Genomic DNA, 23367 nt, shown 5'->3' on the forward strand with positions numbered 1-23367 from the left:
CTCACAGGATTGAGGAAGGTGTATGTGGAAATAGGCTCTCTTGTCTGTATCATTAATTTGCTAATCACTCCTGTTGGCAATGTTTTGATGGGTTGGGATGAGCAAAGGGGGATTTTAATAGGCGGTGACTTAATTAAAACCTGGAAACTATCTTCCTGAAAGCCATACTTGTGCCTGATAACTCATTCTTATTCTGATAAACTAGTTTTGAGAAGGATGCAATATTTTATTACATAAATTTGATGTGCACAAAACTTAAATTTGACCACACTTTTATAGCCAGTAACAATCCCTACACATGATAAACTACTAGTTGGATCAGAGGAAAAAATAACGTGCCGAACATTTGTAAGATTTCATGTAATTATTTTAATTAGATGAATATTAACTGATAGTAGGAGATCTAAGAATATTCAAAAGAATGTAAAATTTGGTTGAAAAATTATAATTCAGCATAGGCCAAATAATCAAGATTCTTAGATAAAGAAATGTGTACTAATGAAAAAGCTATAGGCAAACTTTTTTACAACACCTGCCCGTAACTGTACAACATGTAGTTAAGTCATTTGAAGTAGTCATAATCCCGGTCGGTTTTTTATACGTTGAAAACACACGCACATGCAGATTCCTTATAAACCTGTAGGTCAAGCCTGCGATGTCCTCGAAATTTTTATGCTCACCTCAAAAGCGTAGCAAATAGATTTAAAGTTTCTATTCATTCAGTTAAGGTTAGCGAGGTAAAATTGAGTCACACATTCTTACAACCACAGGTTCAAGAAATTTTCACAACTAATTTATAAGGTTAGCCTACCTGGAACAATCACCTTTGTGTGCAAATTAGACTAGGTTTGTACTGATAATGCACAAAAGAACTGTCTGTGGTAAGAGGGCAGACTTTCCTTTCTTCATTTCAAGAAATACTGAGGTTATTATCTTTCCACAAGCTCAGTGGAAAGTGACAATGAATGAGACTGATATTGACTATTTTATTTGAATAAATATCTAGAGGAGGCCAAAAAGTGAGATATGGTCTGCACAACTCTCTTATTTTTATTTTTTAACCTATAAAGCTAAGGTATTTGTATTTTCGCTTTGTCCATTATGTGATAGCCAACTAGTAATTTAACTTTCATGCGTTAAAATATTAAAAATGTTCTCCTCATCTATGTGCCCTAAATATTACAGGGGAGGAGGCAGGTCAAAGTAAAAACATGAATTAAAATGGGAGGGCCTCCATTAATTTCAGAGCTAATTAAAGGAGGATCCTTGCTTTTCTAAATTCCAACCCTTTAAAACACATATATTGTGATTAATTCCTTAGACAGCAAAATTACATAATCACACAATTCCAAACAAAAAAGGCAGGTTTTTGACTCACCTGCTTCAACTTTGAGTGCTTAAGGTACAGAGAAATAGATATGGCAAACAGTTAAAATTAACACAGTGTGAAAGCTAAAAGATATACTTTACAATCATTACACCCTATGCATCCTAGAAAAGATAGGGTCAATTATATACCACCATAACTTCTCCCAAGCGTTCATGCTTACAGGAAAGCATTCATTTTTGTTATTAGGTGGTACTGTACTTTAAATATTTCTACCAACACAATTGCATTTTTCTAAAGTTACCTCATAGCATATTACTGCGTATAGGTCACGTAGAAGGTTTCTGCATGGGGACTGACATTTCAATTACCCCAGCAAGCTTTGATCATCAGAATTACAAGCCGAGGTGTATTTACCAAGGGCTGAAGTTTCCAAATTAGTCACCTGATTGTTACAGAGGAGTTCACTTCTTTTTGCGGCTATCGTCAGCTTGATCATCCTATTACATGTGGAAACATCAAATGTTACTCACAAATTCAAATGAATACCTGAATCAAAACTTTAAATGTTTTATTAATAACCAGCTTCCTTGAATTGTGCTCTAGAAATAGTAAACGATAATGAAGAGAAAGGAAGAAAGTTCTTGAAACATTCTAATATTAATGGTTACGGCAACCAAAACATCTGTGAAGTGATAATAACAATTAACTTTCCATGAAAACAAACCATAATGAAGCATGATATGAATAAATCTAATCTCACCCAGTTTGAATGAAGAATCCAAAATCTAATTAACTTACTGGTGAATAGGAAAAAGCTCTATGCGTTTTTACTGCTTCTGTCATTCTAAATATTACGCATCAGTCACGCCACTGCAATATCATGAGAATAAAGGATATGATCACCGACTAAAGAAGCTCTTGAGTGTTAAACAAATTCTCCTTGCTGGCACCTTAGGAAACGTATGGAGAACAGTATGGAGAATATGCATAATAATCATGAGGGGACGCAAATCGTCTGCACTATAAGTACATATCAAGCTCTGTAAGTGATTTAATCCCATTTTAATCCCATCCAATCTCACAATTTACGAAAACTTCATTATTCTTGTGAAAAATGATAGCCGTCTTATTGAAACTTGATGACAAGTATAAGCCGGCAAAGAAAACAGTGCAAAAGCAATTATCTATCACATCGATGTCAGCAGCAACAGGATTATGACACCTTACAGTCCCCATACATTTTCTTAGACTAAAAGTCTAAGAAAATGTAGGGGACTCTCCGGGATACTTACAGTACAGACGATTTGCGTCCCCTCATGTAAAGGGTTAAGTGTGATTTTTTTTTAATTTTAGTATCTATCTTTAAACCAGCTGGCATCTGAGAAGAATCAAGTCCACACTGGTAATTTGACACATTGCAGGCAAACCCTACAACTGATAAAATTTTATTTGATTAATAACATGTAGGGCAAATTAGAGGAAATTAGCTAGCACAATTCAAGTTTCCCTTCTTAATCATTCTGTGATGTTTTTCTATCATATGGTAAAGTTTAAAGTTTCCCTCATTTCACTGTCTCCTGTTCATTTGTTTGTTTGCTTTCCTAACAATCTTAACTACATTGTATTGTTGCCAACAAATGCAAGGAGAGGCATATAAATGTGTGCAGATATTAACACTTTAATCCCTGAGAGTGACCAGCATCTGATTTCTCCTTTCAATATCACCCCTAAATCAAAAATTAAGGTCATGAGAATAAAGGAAATGATAATCAATTGATGAACCTCTTAATTGTTAAACAAATTCTCCTTGCCAGCACATTAGGAAATGTCTAAAGAACAGTATGAAGAATATGCATACTGATGTAGGGGTGTAAAGGACCATCCTGTAATCAGTTTTATATATGTAAAGTATTGCTTGAATACACGATTGCGGTAAGTACAAGTGCCTTGTAAACATCATTCTATGATCTTCTACTCTTCCACCTTAGAGGGTGCCTTGTGTACTTAAAATTTGAATTTCAGTGCCTTTAGTAGCTTCAAAGTAGGGTTGTCAATTTGCTTTTCATTACTTACAAACAGCTTATTTCTATCATCTTTGAAAACTCCTCTTTCCCTGCCTTCAAAGAAAGGCATTTTCCATGAAAATTTAAACATTAAAGACATAAGCTACCAACAACAGGTTTTTCCATTGTAAGACACGTTTCATAACATTACTTTCTCATCACACTTTTATGTTACATTGGAGAGCATAATGATATTTTAATTATTACAATATAATGAAATCCTCAATTTTAACCCTAAAAAGTACCACTAGTGACCACTAGACAGAATTTCTCCTCACACTATCAATATGATATCAAGCAGACATTAGTAATGAGAATAAAGAAAAACATCATTCAAGGGATTATTAGTTGATCCAATTCCAAATTATCTAAACTAACATAACATAAATTGTATGACAGACAGTAAGGAGAGTTACTCAAGAAATCTTACAAGTTAAAGAGTTAAGACACATGTGGTAATCACATGTACCAGAAAGACAGTGAATAAATATAACATTATACTCCAGTAAAGTGTTCTTAAGTAGAATGAAGTTTCAAACTCATCGAAATTAAATTGACTTCATGATTCTGGTTTTAGTTTAAGAAATGTGTAATACCTCTTTACAAGGATGAAAAGGGAATGCCATTTATGAATTTTAAAATGGTAGATGCCAAAAACTTAAAGATGGAGTTAAAAAAACTACTAATATATGGCATATCTATTCACAGAGACTTTAATCATTAGCTGGCACACAGAGATATAAAAGAGGCTTTGTGCAAAAGACATGGGCAGTAAAATTAAAGATTCAGGAGAAGCACATGACACTACCTAGTATATTGATGTTCTCACCTGAATTCAAACTGGAAAGAGAGCTCTGCAACACTTCTGTTTTATCTTCTCAGTCACTTCAATTAAAATTTCATTATTTACAGGCAGGCTAAGGAGGAAATTAAAGGATGGATATATGTCACATAAAAAGAAGCCTCTTACAATAAAATAAAGCAGAAGCATATTACATGTCTATGCTTCTGAATACAACTACAATAGGTAAATTTAAGCAATTATCAACATACGTAAAGCGGGTGCAATATACGGTCATAAAAACAATTTTATTCTAACCTTTCTCCTTGAAGGGTGCCTTATGTATCAGTTGTATCAAGTTCAGTACCTCCAGAGTCATAAACCGGGCTTTTGGGGCCACAAAATAATAAAATAATCAACGAGTTATGCCAGGCCAATTTATCGAGAGTCAATTAAGTATAGTTTCCTAAAATCGTATAGAAAGTTTAAAATGTGCTTCACTTGTGCTACATATACGGATTTATCGCTCTTAATTACTGTATAAATTTCGAGAGTGTGACTCAATTCATTCAGAAGAAAATGTCTAAGCAGGTTACAGAAATGGTTCACGAATCGTAAACTGATTACGTGTTGACAAAACTCCCCAAAATCATGGTGCTGATACGAATTTATCGTTCATAATCACTTATGAAATTCCTAGATTGTACCTCAGTGAATTCAGTAGAAAATATTCAGGAGGGTTACAGAAACAGAGTCTCAGAAAATCGAATTCGACAACTGTAAACAACAATTATTTACGCTAACCATGTGCTTACCAGCGTGCTTGTGAGCTCAGATTGCTAGGACCCCGTTTAACTACACGAATACAGCTCGGACGCTTCTCGCAAAATGTGATGACTATCAATTTCAGAGACTGATTCTTCAGTTTCTAACCTTAGAAAAAAATTATCGTATCGCAAGCATGTTAATCATAATCGGAGCATTAAGTGCGCCTCGAGATGTCGAGCGAAGAGAAAGTGGCTCCATGTTTTGTTAGACAAACCATTTATTGAAGTTCGAACGAATCCAGTAGAAAGCATGAAAACATAGCGCTAAAAAGTACCATGACCAAACAATGGGCCTTAGCGTAGGAGAAAATCCAGATAAGACACGACTTACCTCCTCTTCCTTTTTGGATCCTTTGTGGTTCGCTTCTCTTTGTTGATGACCCTTTTTCAGTCGGTTTTCCGGAGCTCTTTGTATTTCCTCCTCACGTTGCCCTTCGTTAGATATTCGCCTTTTTACTTATGCCTTTTCTTGTTCTCTTTTGCGTTACTCTCGCCGTATTTAAGCCTTTTTTAGCGAACTTTCTAACTTTCTTTCGCGTTTTTCTCGGCTCACTTGACGCCTTTTACTCCTCGCTTTCTTTGGTCGCCCTGTCTCTTTCTTTCCAGCCTATTTTCACACAAACCCCTTTCTCCACGAACTTGAATAATAAAAATTTCCTCCGGTTGACAAAGCTTTAGCTCTGCCGGTATTGTTGCTTTGAAAGTTGATTAAAAATTGCAAAATACCGAGAATTACTTTTCAACTGCAACCTCACCAATTTGTTTTCCCGCTCAAAACGCGTGTGCAAATTATTTGCTTACGTGGCCTCATATTTACCACTCCACGTGAACCCCTTGTGTAATGCCTGACCCGCCGTAAGCATGATACTGCGCGCATTTCATTATGATCTGCCAATGTCTCCTGGCAATAATGGGGTATCCAAATTACGCACGCAATCGCGCCTGCGCATTGCCTTCTCCTTCACCCGTCCATTACGTAATGGCTAGGATAGTGTCCGCAATGCAGTTAGGTGCGCATACTAAAAGTAGCACCTTGCACCGACGCCCGTACGGTGTCAAGTCCAATTTTTTTCGGCTTGACGGGTGACTACTATTTTGCTTAGTTATGGGGCTACGCGAGCGCTGCGACTTTTCCGCGGTCACCCTGAGTTTAACCTGGTACGCGGGCGACAAATTCTTTAAAAGACCAACTCGTAGCCTAGGCGCTCCTTACGAACGTTGTCCTAGCTCTACGAAAGGAAAGTCCAAGTTTAGCGCATTAGGACTTCAAGAACTGGCATGTGAAAACGCAACGTGAAAAGGATGGCATTTTCAACTTACCTACCATATTTATGCAGAAAATTTCGAATTTTTACATAATTTTTAATAAAAACATTAAGCAATTATATGAAATACGATTCTAGCTTTACTATCTACGTGGTATTGATAAAATACTTTGGCTCCCGCAATTAAAACAGTTTGCTCCCCGCTTAATCTGTTTACAGAAGCGTAGTCATATATTTATGTAGTCTGGAGAAAATTCAGTATTAATGGAGAACCATCTTTAGATACGAACAAAATATTCTTCATTATCACCCGGCGGGACTTTGAGGACCGAATCCATGTCTTTGTTTTTAAGGTTTCTGGCGTTCCGTCATTAATCGAACCGATCTTACTGCTTACAAGAATAATAATTATTTCTAACTCCAAGTTACGGACGATAAGTGTTAGTCCTACAAGAGAAATGTATTGGTAAAATATACATTTTGAAATTGAAATTTCAACTTCGGTTTTGCAAGCCTTACATTCGTATGACATTTCTCATGACCCTTATTTGCAGTCTGTGGGAAATTAAAGAAAACCTTTTGATTAAAGCGGGAGGCTAGAAGCAAAAGTTGATTATTGTCGTATGTCACAAAACTTACTTAATTTCATTTTTTTTTTAATTCTGAAAGATAATGACGTTCGCTAACCAAGATGTTTATAACATAGCTTATTTAAGATGTGGTTTTTGGTCTAATCCCCCTTGTTATTGGATATGATTTGCTCTGGCGCTGCTAAAGGTAATGTTTTTTTGTTAGTGATCGTCGTAGAAACGTTCCTTTCGGCTGAAACCTGAAGGGAGAACTTCGGGAAAATATTCTCCATTAAAACTTTTCTTATTAAAACTCAAGCAATATTCGACTGAATATATCTTTCATTAGGGCTACGCCGAGGAAATTGAGATTACAGCAAAGAAATTAAGGATAATGGTCGTCCAATCAAAGAAATTGAGGAACTGAGGAGATATTTATGGATCATGATCAAGGTAAGTGAAAACTGAAAGGAAACTTGGTTTTTTTGTTTGTTAATTAGCGAAAAATTCGATGCTTCAAACGCTCCTTTGGTCACACACACACACACACTTCTAAATTGAAAATAGGTAGTCATTATTGGTTGTGTTTCTTATTTTTCCTACTCTCTGTTCTATTCGTTTAGTGTAATGTTACATTTCTTTTCCATAATGAGTGCTGGTCGAAGCCAGGTTTTAGTCTGATGAGGCCGCTCTACAGATATTCTTAACGGTTACCTCAAGCTTTGTACTTTTCACTTCATTTGCTGTTCGACCCCTTTGAGATTTTTGCAAACTTGAACCTTTATGTTGCGTAATATCAACGTATGGGAAAATTTTATTGCTTTTATGAAATAAAAGATTGCACCATCCTTTTCCTAGCTGACAATGAGTTTGGATGAGAAAGTGGAATTATTGCTATTTAAAATAAGAACAATAAAACCCTGAGCCATTCGCGCGGTGGAATTTATTCCAATGCATCTGATAATCCTTCAATCCATCGAAAGACTTTACAATATGAAAAAAGATTATAAATCTTGAAGCGGTGCAAATTCGTTTTGTAGGCGTCAAAGGTTAAATTTTCCGCAGGAAGGGTTACTGGATTCCGATAAAATTCAATTTTATCGCGCGATAAATGGGAAGCTTGGTACGTCGCACATGATCGGCAGTCATGCGTGTTGTTTCAATGGACGACAATGGCTGCAACAGTTGAGGAGGTATGTTTTGGAGACAATAGTCTCTTTTATTTTCGTGAAAATATCATTGAGAATTCCTTTGCAATACTTCTATGATACATAACTCGGTGAATCAGTACAGTAAACCTTGATATTGCGAAATCTTACGAGAGTTTTCAGAGATAGCTGTCAGTGTCTGAGAACAAGTGTGGATTATCTAATCTTTCAGATTACAATGCAGGTTTGTAAATTTCTAGATGTTACTTCTGTATCGCCAACCCCGTTACGAAAGTACTTTCCAACTGTTGCAGCCGTTGTCGTCTTTTTCGGAAACAACGTGCGTGACAGCCAATCACGTGCGACCTTACAAGTTTCCCATTTATCGCGCGATATGTGTCATTTATCATCTTTGTCAATGATTACTACTCATCATTGAGATAATGATGTCAAGGGTTGCAGGTCAACTTTGCACTCTATCAATACCACCTGCTGTTGCAGTTGGTGAAAAATCTGAACTGGTATGTTTCTTACCCCTGAGAATCATAAATAACAGTTTTGTAGTTTTGTGAATTCTGATAAAGATTTTCAATGATGCAAGATAAAGAAAAGAACAAGAGAATCCTGAAATCATGTGATCTCATGCATGGACTCCGGGTGAGTTAACAAGAACCAGCTGCTCGTAAAGACAAATAGTTTCCCAGGAACCTAGTAGGTATTTCAGTTTTTCCAAAAATACAATTAAACTCCAAATATTTCGAATGATTCACCATATTGCGATCGAGACTTAGCACACAGGTAGTTAAAAGGCTAGGAAAGGTCATCCCGGGGGAAAGAATAAAAATGGGTTAGTGAACGGTGCTTAATTATTGTGTAATTTGGCAAAAGCATCGCAAGGGCTCAAGTATCCGTATTTACTACTTTTGGTCCCAATTCCCAATGGATGAAAGCAAATCAGCGTCTTACTCAGCAAATTTCGTTTATGAGCAAACTCTATGTAGCGAAGTCAAAACCTTTTTTTGGGGAGAACAAAATTCTGATTTCAGAAACCATTTTTTAGAAGTATGAGGCACAAGACGTTGTTAACATGAGGTGTGCTTCGAAAAATAAAAAGACTGCTGCTATTAGCACCAGTTTATTTCGTTTGAGAATTGCAGCTTATTTGATAGCTACGGCCTTTTGAAACCACAGGTTGGTCCACTTCATTATTATGGAATGTATTAAATTACCATTAAGGGCAGGGTGGGCTGGGGGGGGGGGTGTAAACAGAACTGATATCTATAACACTATATCAAAATACTCATAAAAAGAACAAAACAAAACAAAACAAAGCAAAACACCCGCCAATATATTAAAATCAAAATTCTACCTGCATACTGCACTGCTTAAAAAAAGCTCTGTTTGGCATTATATGATTATGTAAAAAAAGATTTCATTTTGTTATATTTCCTTGAATCCTGAACTAAAAATGGGAGAAAAAAATGCGTAGAAAAAGATTGACTTATTTACAGACTCGTAAAGTCTCTATACAACAAACAGAACGAAAAAAAAAAATAATAAAAAACACAAAAAAACAAAACAAAAAACAAAAAAAACAAACGAATAAAATAATACAATATTGGACCATTCCGACCAGCATGTTATCCAGAGTAATCAGGAAAACAGTACCCAAAGGGAGTTACATAATTCTATAAAACATTTATCAGCTAATTTTATTTTCTCTTATTCGGAACTAAAAAAGGGAAAAAGATAAAATAACGAGTCACTTATTCAACAGACTCGTAACAACAAATGATGAAGATGAAGATTTTTGAATAATCCCCTCGACTTCAACTCGAGGATTATTCAACGCAATTCAATGAGACTGAGACTTGTAATTGTTAAATAATAGATGGGCATAAATCATTTGGCATTACCAGCTATTTTAACGTGTGCCTGAAATTACACAACGATAAATGTAAACGCTCACACATTGTTATGACGGTGTATCACGACATACCTTTATAATATTCAACAGCCCTGCAGGGGTAAAAATTAGAAATGAAAAGATGATTTCTCCCATATTCCTGGTAAGTCCAGGATTATACATTTTTCACGTGAAAAAAAGCATTTGCTTAGACTGTCTCACTAAAACAAGATCAAAATTGATCCAAATAACAACTCCTCTGTTTTACTTTTCTTAACACAAAAGGCGTGAGAAAGTTTCAATGTGTCATGCCATTCCGGAATAAAAACGTAACACATCTTCATTCATCTTTTTTCTCTGCTTAACAACAACATTTACATCATTAAAAATTTAACGTGTGCCTGAAATTAGACAACGATAAATGTAAACGCTCACACATTGTTATGACGGTGTATCACGACATACCTTTATAATATTCAACAGCCCTGCAGGGGTAAAAATTCGAAATGAAAAGATAATTTCTCCCATATTCCTTGTAAGTGCAGGATTATATTTTTCCCACGTGAAAAAAAGCATTTGCTTAGACTGTCTCACTAAAACAAGATCAAAATTGATCCAAAAAACAACTCCTCTGTTTACTATTCTGAACACAGAAGGCGTGAGAAAGCTTAAATGTGTTATGCCATTCCGGAAAAAAAACGTAACACATCTTTATTCATCTTTTTTCCTCTGCTTAACAACAACATTTACATCATTAAAAATTTAACGTGTGCCTGAAATTAGACAACGATAAATGTAAACGCTCACACATTGTTATGACGGTGTATCACGACATACCTCTATAATATTCAACAGCCCTGCAGGGGTAAAAATTCGAAATGAAAAGATGATTTCTCCCATATTCCTTGTAATTCCAGGATCATACATTTCCCACATGAAAAAAAGCATTTGCTTGGACTGTCTCACTAAAACAAGATCAAAATTGATCCAAATAACAACTCCTGTTTACTTTTCTGAACACAGAAGGCGTGAGAAAGCTTAAATGTGTTATGCCATTCCGAAAAAAAACGTAACACATCTTTATTCATCTTTTTTCTCTGCTTAACAACAACATTTACATCATTAAAAATTTAACGTGTGCCTGAAATTAGACAACGATAAATGTAAACGCTCACACATTGTTATGACGGTGTATCACGACATACCTTTATAATATTCAACAGCCCTGCAGGGGTAAAAATTCGAAATGAAAAGATAATTTCTCCCATATTCCTTGTAAGTGCAGGATTATATTTTTCCCACGTGAAAAAAAGCATTTGCTTAGACTGTTTCACTAAAACAAGATCAAAATTGATCCAAATAACAACTCCTCTGTTTACTATTCTGAACACAAAAGGCGTGAGAAAGCTTAAATGTGCTATGCCATTCCGGAAAAAAAAACGTAACACATCTTTATTCATCTTTTTTTCTCTGCTTAACAACAACATTTACATCATTAAAAATTAAGGAATAATTTCCTTGATCATAAAGCGTTGGTGCCACCATGTCGACACAGAGTCTTACATGTATTCATGCACGGTTGGGTGATTAACCTTTGTCAGAGATGATACAGCCATTTAAAACGCGGTTTCTTTGGTATGAGCAAATGGAGCTTCTCTACAGGCTAAATGTCTAGAATGAAGCTTTTTCTGTATCTGTTTGCCCTATTAGGAGGTTGCTCTCACAACCGTGCGACTGCAAACCAAGGTAGGTACAGTTCGGTATTTCTGAAAGGTAAATGATAATTATAATAAAATACATTGATTGATTATTTTTACATTTGAGGCTTCAAAAATTACTGTAAGGTAATAATGGTCGACCTCGGTTTTTCCGAACTCTCAGTCATAAAACTTCACAAGCTATTTTCCTGTGTTACTCTCAAAATACAAATCACACTTTTTCTCGCTGTCTTTCGTTCGTTCGTTTGTTTGTTTTTTCCCTGAGAGGCTTGATTTCATCATCATTAACAAAAAAATCTTTCATGTGAAAAGCCTAGCTGGCAGGATCGTGATAACCAAATTTCACACGATGGTTAAAAACAAAAGGTAATTTGGAAATATTCGTGTCCTCTTGGTGTTTCCAACAGGAAGCCTGGGACAGGTTCTCTTCGAGCTTTCATCTACGCTTCTCTTGCTAAAGCTGGGTTATGTCGGGGTTGTAAAGCTTATTGAAAGGACCTGTTTTAAAATTTTCAGAAATCTGCAGACGTGTCAAGTTTTCAGAACCAAGCCATGGCTTTGCTTTGGTGGGTCATGTCTTTGCCAATATTACGTTATTTATTGGACCACGCATGAATAACCACTGCAGAAATCGATGTATCATGGAACAGAAATGTCGATCAATCAACATAGGTCAAGTAAGGAAAGACAAAGTCCTGTGTCAGCTGAGTGACTCGGACCAATTAAAACATCCGAACGATACAAAACTTATGGATGACTTTCTATACTTGGGTATTGAGGTAAGAAGTCTTACCCAGTCGCTCACAAATCTCAAACAAATGTCGACTTCAGAATATTGTAGGATTCAACATCAAATTTATATTTTTAAAAACGACATGAAACGTATGTCAAAACGTGCAAAGAGGTGATGTTTAGAAATTGGAGAGGCAGGCCAAAACAAAATAAAGCTGAAAGACTAAATACCTAACATTTATTACTCTCCCGCGTAGATGTTCTTCCTGAGGATTAACGTTAGTTGAATATTCCTTCGGAAATTGTTTGAATCTTTTGATGGATAATTAATAGAAGCCTCGTGTGCACGTGATAGAAATACAAGTCTCGATGGGAAACGATCCAAACAGTTATTTTAGAGGCATTTGTTATACTCATTAAATATACATATAGATTAACACATGGGCGCACATAGATATGGAACTTCTCTTCGGGTGTTTATCTCGATTGAATGAACACTATAACTATGCAAAGTTCCGTCTGACAACTTACGTCGTGTTCTCATGGAAATTAACGCAGAAAAAAAAATTGAAAAAAAGGAAAACATACGATGCAAGTTTAGCTAAGGCCCTGTTCAAGCGTCGAACTTTTCATGTACCGAACCTAAAGTTGCTATTAAGTACATGAAAAGTACGACGTACGAATCAATTAGGATCGGCAGATTTGTATTCGGGTCGACAGTACCATTCTATCCGACTAGGCTTGTCGAATAAAACGATAAAAGATCGACATCGTTTCATACGTCGAACTTTTGATGTACTGAATCTAATGCATACATTATATATATATTAAATAAATTATATTTAACCCACAATTCAGAACGCTTCCAATACATGCCATGCGCAAAAGCATTCGAACAATATGGCGGGAAGGGAGGAAAGTATGTGCTCATCTTGTTTTAAAACAAAAAAAGTATACATGTCTAACGTGTAAGGAGTACTTTTGCACTGTATGCTGTGTCTTTGAAAACGACGAAAATGTTTTGGGCTGGAAGCAAGGAAGGTCAGTAGCCTATTGCGAGCTTTGCTTTCATGAGAAACTGGGGAAAGAGATGATTTCAGGCGATCAAACTAATGATCAATCAAACAGCAAACGTCGAAATACATCAACCATGGAGTGGTTGAAAAGTGTCTTAGAATGCCAGATGGGTCTTATGGGACAGCTCTACCAGATATTGATATCAAATATTGATTTGAGCTAATGAATGTTAGATTTCAATGATTTAAAGAAAATATAAGAAATAGTTTTGAAAGTTAAAATGAAAGAGAAAAGAAGATAAAGACAAAAATTAAGATTAGTTATAGTTTCAGTTTCCATTTAAATTCGTTTTGGTCCGATCAGTATGTTAAAAAAGTTATTAGTGTAAGCTTTTGAAGTACAATAGTAATATACACATGGATTCCTATTGGTAGATTATTATCATCATGGTTCATCAGATAAAATGTCATACTGGTTTCATACTTGATTATATTTCTAAATATTGACACATTTTGATAATGATTTCAAGAAAGTATAAGAAATGGTTTTGAAAATTTAAATGAAAGAGAAGTGGAGAAAAGACAAAGATTTAGATTATTTAATATTGTTTCAATTTGCATTGAAATTCGTTCTGGTCTGATCAGTATATTACAAAAATTATCAGTGTAATCTTTTGAAGTGCATCCCTTACACTTGGGCAATCACTCATGTCCAATAAATTCCTGATTTCTTCCCGATCTCTATTCTCAGAATTGCCCAGGTCCAATTTCTTGGAAATTGTATCACCTTGCATGATACAAATATCGTGAAGGACCATGCATGACAGGTTATAATACGGACTTGGTCTCGATCGCTCTCACTCTTGCGTAGAAGTACCCTCCATCTACCTTTCAAAGTCAAAGAGGCAATTCATATAAGACTTCACCCTAACAACATCAACAAGGATAGTGGAATAGAAATTCCAGGAGCGTGGATGCCCACGATCAAAAAATATAACAACAGGAGAGCCGTGCGACAGCGGACTGCCGAGGGAGGAAATTACTGGGTTAAACAGCAAGGATCGAGATTCACCAATCAGAGCTGTTGAAAAACAACTAATCACAGCAGAGCATCATACTTTATAAGATCATGCATGACCAGTCGACCTCATCGCCTGAAGAGGACTAGCAGTATGCAGTCGAAACGTCGCGATATACATCACACGTGATTACATCGTGAGACAAACGAAAAACTTAGCTTTTATTGGTAGTGATGTTGTTGCCTTGATTGGAAATCAATAATAAAAGAAGGAAGCACACATGTAAAACTTGTCTTTTACGGGAAACAAGGTGGTGTAAGCTCATTTGCATGTTTAAGCGCCATCTTCTATTTTGACGGATGGCATTAACGAGAATAACAAGCTCCGAGTTTCCAGAGTACTCGCTTCCCCACATGCTATCCGCCATATTGAATCTAGCACTGCTGACCGCAGACTTTGTTCTCAAGTCTTCGTGAGTATTAGGTACAGCACATTAAGTTCGACGTCTAAATCATCTGCCAAACCTAATTATTCGAATCGACTCGAAAAGGTATAGGGTTCGGTACATGAAAAGTTCGACGTTTGAACTGGGCCTAATGTAAAGTATCCTTGGTTTGTATCCATACATATCAGTAATGATCTATCACTAATAGTTAAACATCTTGTTTTAATCCTTAGAGAAATTGTGATATGGCGAAACAATGCGAAGAAGGTAAGCTGACTAACATAGCTGGCGAAAATTTTCATCTAGCCTCGTTCAGCCAGAGTATTTCAAAGTATTAGAGGCTGGCACAGCTCAAGAGAAAATCAGCTCCTGGCGGTTTTTCGAAATCAGCAACGTTGTAATAAGATATTAATGCCTTAAAGAGACGGTTTTTCCTCTATCAAACCTTATTTCCAAGTTTGAAACACAATATTTTGCCTCGAACCATGACGGAAAAGATGTTTTTACTCTAAGTCGTTATTTATTCATTCGCGTAAATCCAGATTAAAACAAAGAACAAAGGAACGTAACACTTAACTTACAAAAACAAGAAGAGTAAAGGCAAAAAGGACAACAAGAATGCCAAAAGAGAAAAGAAAAACAAAACAAGACAAAAACGGAAATTGAAGAAAGACATTGCATCGACCTTACACAGTTCAAAGACCAATTACTACTCGGTTATATAAAATGAATGCTTTCTAAAAGAAAAAAAAGTAGCAGTCTTATCTGTATTTTTCCATTTACCAACGTTTTCATTCTGGAAGCAGTTTCGAAAGATATCTTATTTTGATGATTGAGAAATCCGCTGTCTCAGGTTTGAGATCGGAGGTATATCTTAAAGTGGTAGGAGTTTTCATTCATTCATGTATCCATGATTCAAAGCCAGAGCTACCAATTGGTGGTTCCCCTTGAAAACCATGTGATCACCTGAAAATCATCCACCCCACTACGCCTTTAGATAAATTCTTTTGTCAACTCTGTCTTCCTTTAACTCTTTCACTTTTCTGTACCTGTATTTAGACATAGACGAATGCATCAACAATCCTTGCCATTCAGGAACATGCAAAAGTAGCCCTGGGAGCTACAAATGCACTTGTCCTCCAGAATGGGAAGGAGAAGATTGTCAGAGTAAGCCACATAATAAATTTTGCATGGATACCAATGCGCAACCTAATGCATTGTAATTTGTCTTTGCAAGCTCAGGTAGACTTCAATGCTTTTGAAAGCGCTGTAATGCTTGAATTTGTCCCGTCTATTGACAAGCTTTCCGTTGATTGCATTAATGCAATCTGATTTCGGACGACAGCATACCTTTCCTACGAGTATGATACAATAGCATTCATTAGAAATGCGGCGTAGTTTATGCGTACCTCACGCTCGCAAAAAAACCTTTCTGCGAAGGAGTCCATCGATGTCTTACTGTAGTCAACCTACATTCTTTTTTTTGAAAAAAAAAATATTGAAAGAAGAGTGCAAATATTCCCTGCTTAAAGCGGATTGAAATGCGAAAAAGTAAACTATACTTTTCTTAAGTCATTTTCAAAATGGACTGTAAAGTCAGTTATTTTACCTACTCAGCTACAAACTTATGACTTTCTCGGCATCTCGAATAGGAACAGTAGAGAAGCGTGGTTCACTTAAAGTTCCTGCTTTGGTTTTAGGCCTTTTAGTTCTTACTTTTATAGCTTATCAGTCATGTCTCATATAAAATACAGCCTTTTGAGCGAGATTCGATACGGTGACGTCCGTTATGCGATTTTTGACGTGCATTTGAAGACAACTGTCGAGTGTTGTACTTGCTCTTAGAAATTGGAAAAGGGACATTTGATGGGCATAGAAAGGAAAATGTATGTATGTGACTGCAGAGGGAAAATTGTCTTTCAACTGCTCCACTAAGCCATTTGTGCATTGATTTTGATTTGCTGCAGCAAGAAACTACTGCCACGGACATAAATGTTTAAACGGAGCCACTTGCAAAAATGGGAAAAATAATTACACCTGTCAGTGCGTCGAGGGGAGCTCTGGAATGTACTGTGAAACTGGTCAGTATAGCTAGAACACATGTGTTGCATAGTGTATGATGTATGAAGTTTACCACAAAGCGAAAATCGCGAAAAGACGTTTTCGTTTTTCAAATATTTTTATTATTTTTATTGTAGTTAATTGACTGATGGAAATACCGAATATAAATAAAGTTATCATATCGTATCGAACACGTCTTCCTAGAAAATTTCAAAACATGATGAGAATGATACAAGTACCAATTGTAATAATTTATTTAACTTTCCAAACACCCCTCAATATAAATAATAATCTAAATGATATAAACAACCTGCAATTGTAATGATGTCCACCACAACTTCCCAGTCCCCCTTGGAAACATGAAATGGTCCTTTCCTTTCCAGATTGATCCATAATGACAGTTATCGAGATTTTTGTTGAGCAACCCGCAAACCTTAGATTTTTTAAAATAATTATATCTAAAATTATCCCTACACATGAAATCGTGATGATATAATCATGGAATTATCTTTGAGAACTGTCCATTTTTTATCGCCCGGAGGTAGGGGGGGGGGGGGGAAGGGAGGGTGAAGGAATCTTTTATGAAGGAATCAGGTAAGTTTTGTGGTGAGGGAACCAAAATTCTCCCACCCCACCCCTCTTCTGGGTGACTAATGTCGAAAAATAATGGTCGCAGGAGATGATTTATTTTCTCCTACCGTTCCTTTAATTCAGATATAGTGGACGAATGCTCAAGCAACCCATGTCTAAAAGGGACGTGTCAAGATCTGATTGGACATTACAGCTGTGTCTGTCCCTTTGACCGAAAGGGAGGCAGATGTACAAGTAAGACATATTCCACGATAATATAGTACCATCGACTGAGTTAATAACATAAATATCAAGAACACATCCAAACCAGTCGCTAAACACTTTCATCTCCCTTATAATTCTAAGAAACTTATGGCAATTTTCGGCCTTTCCCTACATCTTGGCAGTTCGGAGAGCCGCAAAACTCTAGAACAAAAATTTATCTCTCACATCAACACTCTTAATCTCCACGGTATCTACGAGCGCTTCTCATTGAACTAGTTTATTCTTGTTTTCTCGTCACCATATTCCCACCAATACCATAGTTTCATTTTCTGCATATAAACACACACATAACCCACAATTCCTCCACTGAAGGTCAGAACTTCTCATCACGTTCCTCCATACTCTTTACAGTGGCCAATTTACGTCATCAAGTAAGTGATAATACCAAATTATCCTGTTACACAAAAGGGTATATTATATATATACATATATTTAAATAAAAACATATATATGTATGTATGTATGAAAATGGGAGGACCTATCCTAAATTGACGGCTTGACGGAAAGTGACACTGTTTGAAGTGAGATAAAAAATACAGAGTGATAGTTGTTAGATCATTCTGAAGCCCCTCATAATGCCTTGCTGTCATTTGAATTTATAACGGTAAAGAGGAATGGTGATGTTATTTATGTTGAACGACTACGATGGACTTCATGTGACTACTTAACCTCTTTTCAATTTCTGAAAAACTGTCCCGTGCAATCTTAAAGCGCAAAATTGGTTACAACACAAGCCTAGGTTGTTAAAAACCGACCAGTATCAGTCTAGAATTAGAGGTTAAGCTGGGTTTGTGTCTTGTACCAGGGTGGAGATCTCGTAAGTAGTGTTTTCAGGCAAAACTGAAGGTAAGAACTGCCCACAAATGAACATGGCTAAATGAAATGGTTAAACTAACCCAGGGCCAAATTATCTGTGCAAATCAGCTAGAATGTAAAGAGATGAACGTACATTTGTGCTTGCATAGATCATGTCAACGACTGCTTCGACAACCCTATTGGTGTTGCCAATCCCAACGTGATCTCTAATCAGCAGATGAGAGCGTCTTCCCACTTAGATGAATCTCATCAGGCCCTTCATGGTCGGCTAAACGGGAAAGGTTGGTGTGCGGGAAATGCTAGCTCCCAGGACTGGCTCCAGATTGATTTCAATCGAACAATCGATGTTTGTGCTGTTGCAACGCGAGGAGGTGCAGACGGCTGGATTACCAAATTCAGCCTGTTTTTCTCAAATAATGGAAGACAGTGGGTGCCTTACGAACAAGAAGATGGCTCCATTATGGTATGGTGATTTAATGACTGAGTGGATTGTAAAGAGCTCTAGAAAAGAAAAAAATTATGATGAGCATGATTATTCTGGCTCACGGCTGCATAACTGGTCACTTCACTAGAAAGTTTATGACAAGAGTTACTATAAAAAATTATTAATTGATCCTACCAGCCTGTAGGACTCATGGCATAAAAGAACCTCGCTATGACCTGAATCCTCGTAAGAGTTTCCATTTCTGTTACTTGGTTGAGAGGGTATGACCAAATCCTTCTTTGAGAGCCATTCTGATGAACACCGATTTGCCGTGATGACGTACTTGGAGTTGCAGTCAATTCAACTTCACTGTCTAAATAGACTCATACATATATAACCTCTCTTTCCTCTCAAATTTTACAGTATAGCAATAAAAATTAGCTAATACCTTCAAGGAATGAAAGCGTTAACCAAATAAAGACAATGATCGTTTATAAAAATATTAATGAATAATCACTCATCACTTTCATTTAATCTTTCCTTTTGTTCCGAAGCATTTTGACAGGTCGGGCAAAAATGTTACAATTGACCAACACAAGCTTCCAAAGACAATGTCTGCAAGGCATGTTCGCTTTATTCCAAATTTGCAGCATATCTGGAATTGTCTAAAAGTGGAGGTTTATGGATTTGATGGTAAGTATGTCATCTTCTTGACATTTTCAATGACGTAGAAGTACTAGTTTTAGTAGTAGTGGTAGTGCTAATAGTAATAGTAGTGGTGGTAGTAGTAGTAGTAGTAGTTGTAGTAGTTGTAGCAGTTATAATTGTAGAGTGCTAGTAGTTGCAGTATTAATAGTTGTAGCGGTAGAGTTCGAATAAGTTTTATCAGACGCAGCAGTAGTAGTGATAGTGGTATTCTCATCTTACCCACCGTCAAATTCAGTCAGGTTTGAGACAAAAGTAAACAATACACAATAAAAATCCTTAAAATCTGATTGCTTTATTGTTTTCTATTAATGCTGTGCATTTAAATACTGACCTCGTAATTTTGCAAAAGTCTCTTAAATTCATTTGGAGATTCTATCGCCCAACTTGTGACACATTTCAGAGAACAGAACAGCTATAGCCAAATCTGTTGGGGAGATAGTTGCAATAACCTTTTGTTTATAGAATCTTGGAAAGTTTTAGAGAAGTGTTCTATCGATTTAAAATTTTGAAAAGTTTTGCACTCAGATACGAGACCGTTTATGGTACCTCTCCGTTTAGTGGTTGATAAATAAGGTAAATTGGCAAACATTAAGGATTGAATGAAATTGAATGAAAATATTATTCTGACCGCGCTTGTTGGAGATAAGATTGGTTAAAGTTAACTCGGCATTTGACGCCTTGTTGGCTATTTACCATCTCATATCCAACGCACGCCTATGGAATAATTGTTACTTAACGCATATACCCTGCATATAACGCACGTCCATGGAATAATTGTCATTTAATTCATAGACCCTTGCTATAAGCATGATGTGCTAAGTCAGGCGAAAAGGAAGAAAACCTTCGAGGGTGCTGGCGGCCAATGTGACCGAGATATTTTACCTTCTGAAAAAAAATGGTTCCGTTTTATGGAACCAGCTGGTACTCAAATGCCAACAGCCTGTGTTCCTCTTTCTCACTGCAATACTAATAGACCCGGATGGTTGGATGGACATCACCCTAATGTGACGCAAGGTGTAGTAAACATGAGGGTGTGCTTTACTTCTAAGAACGACTGCTGTAGTGATCAGAAATTTATATCGGTCAAGAATTGTGGCGACTTTTTTGCATATGGACTGGTAAAACCAAGGAGTTGTGGACAATATTGTGGAGAATAAACATTCGCTGTGCTTTAGCAGCCAAAGAAAGAAAACGAGACAGGGGGAAGGGCGGTAAAAATGTACTGTGAAGGAGAAGCATGCTCCCAAAAAGGGGGTCTCAATGGGGTGATGGCTTTTTCTGCTAACAGTTGAACTTTTGGCCATTTTACGGCTAATAGATCATTTGACACGGTTCACTTTTCTTACAATTAACGGTTAACATTTGTCTATTTGTACGCCAAGCGGCTTAATTTTCCCGGTTTACGGCCCACGTTTAATCCCATTGAGGCCGTCTTAGAACGTATTGCTCCATCTTTTTCATCAAAAAAACTTTCGCACAATTATGACACTGCACGTGTTTTTAGCTCCGCAAAAACTTTTTACCTTGATAAAATTTGCTTTCTAAAAAGTGTCGAAAAATTTGGTATTGTTCGCCGCCATTTTGAACCTTGCTTTACAACATGACCGCCTACCAATAATGCTTTCTTGTAACAGGGTGTTACGTTCTATTTCCTTCTATGAAAGACCTTAAACAAACAAACAAACAAATGAATGAATCAGTTGATTTACTAATGTAGTTCATGTCCTGATAGTTACAATCAAATAATTGAACTTTTTTCAAATTGGTGGCTTCGGGTGTCGAACTTTACTACTTTTGAAGACAGATTTCGAAAGGGTATGTTATATGTAATACATTTACGACAGCTTATAATTAGATTTTATCACATAATTCTAAACACAAAAACAATCCGATTGAAATCAAGCTTTCTTGAAAAGAGTTACCTTTATGACGTTTAGATCGATGCTTCTGATGTAAAACGTTTTGACTATTCTTGGATTAATAAAGCACTTCGTAGCGTTAGATTCAGACTTTCATTCGCACTTGGTTAGCTCATGTTGTAGAGCGCTGGACTCCCGTGCGGAAGGTTGAGGGTTCATGCCCCAGACTGGACTAACACTCATGGTCTTGAAATAACTGAGTAGAACTTGTAGTCTTTGTTAGAACCATTGAGAAATGGTAAGACACTCTAGCCTTTTCGGAGAGGACGATAAACCTTTGGCCGTCCCTAAGGACGATAAACCTTTGACCCCGTCTCTAAGGAAGATACACCTTTGACCCCGTTCCCTTGACCTTAACCCTTTGAACTTGTTAAAGAGTGCAATTCTCTCAGAGAGTAGAAAACGTAACTCTTATTGTCAGCTTCCATTTCCATTTAAACTAGCTCTAAAGCAGAACAGAGCCAGCCTCTTTAAATGTCGCAATAAATCACCAATTACTTTTTTAAATTGACCATTCCACGGCGGACGTCAGAGCCTCTGCTCAATGTTGGAGAGAGAAATTTCTCAAACAAAGAAACTTAATTCATACAATTCTATGAAAATGTGTCAATAAGCATAACCAATTCTTCGGTTTTAACTTCACTGCTCTATTTCCTATAGCTCATGGAAATCTATCTTGTTACAAGTTACAAAATGTATTCAGTTAGGTCACTGAAAAAATATGGAGACTTCATCTGCAACATTTTTCATACAAGCGTGAAAATAGCCGAACCTTCTCTTCGACCTTAACTTGCATATCAAAAATCACCAATTTATGTCAAATAGTTCTCAAAATGCACGCGTTAAACGGGCTAAAAAAGTATATCAATGCATAGTTTATACACCAATGAGGTCACCGTTCCCTTTAAACTCGCAGTTATATCTCTAAATTTCATCCACCAACATCTTAAAAACAACGCAAATCCATGTGTTTGCTCTATTGCGCTCGTTTCAAAGATTAGTTACAAATTCTGAGAATTGGCCGAGATCTCCTTTTGACCTTTCAAACTTCGTATTTTATCTTCTACATTGAAGATTTTAGGTCTTCATAACAATCGAATGGAGAATAAATGCTGAGTTGTCCTAAAACGTTGCGTAAACGTGATCGGTAAAAGGACACGCAAACAAGTCAAAATACATCACAGTGTTATTTACAAAGTTGTGACCACAGCAGTTTCTTATTACCAGAGATTGAGTTCCACTCCTGGAATCTGTTCCAAAATGAACTTGCGTGCATGCAGTTAATAAACAAATGCCACAGGGTCTGACACTCAGAAGGACAAATACTTCCCTCGACTTCAACTCGGGGATTATTCAACAAAATTCATTGAGACTGAAGCGAATAATATTACTGATTAATAATAGATGGGCATAAATGATTTGGCACTACAAGCTATTTTTACGTGTTCCTGAGAGGAGACACCGATAAGTGGGTTCGCTGACATGTTGTTATGAAGGTGTCTCACGACATACCTTTATAAGATTTAACAGCCCTGCAGGGAAGAAGGGGCAGAAACTCGAAATTAAAATTTGTTTTCTCTCCTCTCCCTGGTAAGTCAGGGATTTTCTTTTCTTCCTACGTGAAAAAGAAGCATTTGTTCAGACTGGCTAACAGTATGGACTACTGACTATGAGATTATGGCATGTCTCCCTAAAACAAGGTCAAAAACTGATCACAATAATGACTCCTTTGTACACTTTTCTAAACACGAAGGGCGTGAGAAAG

General features: G+C 36.6%; 1 protein-coding gene across 1 annotated transcript; it reads left to right on the forward strand.

Annotated features, from left to right (window-relative positions):
• The first annotated feature begins 11460 nt into the window (after nt 1-11460).
• Nucleotides 11461-21600, forward strand: LOC136281276 (uncharacterized). Its single transcript, XM_066167664.1, has 9 exons — nt 11461-11635; nt 12124-12386; nt 15053-15086; nt 15879-15986; nt 16787-16900; nt 17595-17705; nt 18701-19014; nt 19530-19668; nt 20476-21600. The coding sequence occupies exons 1-9, from the start codon at nt 11557-11559 to the stop codon at nt 20838-20840; spliced, it is 1527 nt and encodes a 508-aa protein (XP_066023761.1). The 5' UTR covers nt 11461-11556; the 3' UTR covers nt 20841-21600.
• The last annotated feature ends 1767 nt before the right edge of the window (nt 21601-23367 follow it).

The sequence above is a fragment of the Pocillopora verrucosa genome, chromosome 5 (assembly GCF_036669915.1).
Source record: "Pocillopora verrucosa isolate sample1 chromosome 5, ASM3666991v2, whole genome shotgun sequence".
Taxonomy (NCBI): domain Eukaryota; kingdom Metazoa; phylum Cnidaria; class Anthozoa; order Scleractinia; family Pocilloporidae; genus Pocillopora; species Pocillopora verrucosa.

What these genes read in the sequence shown, in the direction of transcription:
- LOC136281276 (XM_066167664.1), top strand. Translation starts at nt 11,557, where the DNA reads ATGTCTAGAATGAAGCTTTTTCTGTATCTGTTTGCCCTATTAGGAGGT. An exon ending in AAAGGGAGGCAGATGTACAA is followed by an intron (nt 17,706 to 18,700) that starts GTAAGACATATT and finishes GTGCTTGCATAG; the next exon opens with ATCATGTCAACGACTGCTTC. An exon ending in AAGAAGATGGCTCCATTATG is followed by an intron (nt 19,015 to 19,529) that starts GTATGGTGATTT and finishes TTTGTTCCGAAG; the next exon opens with CATTTTGACAGGTCGGGCAA.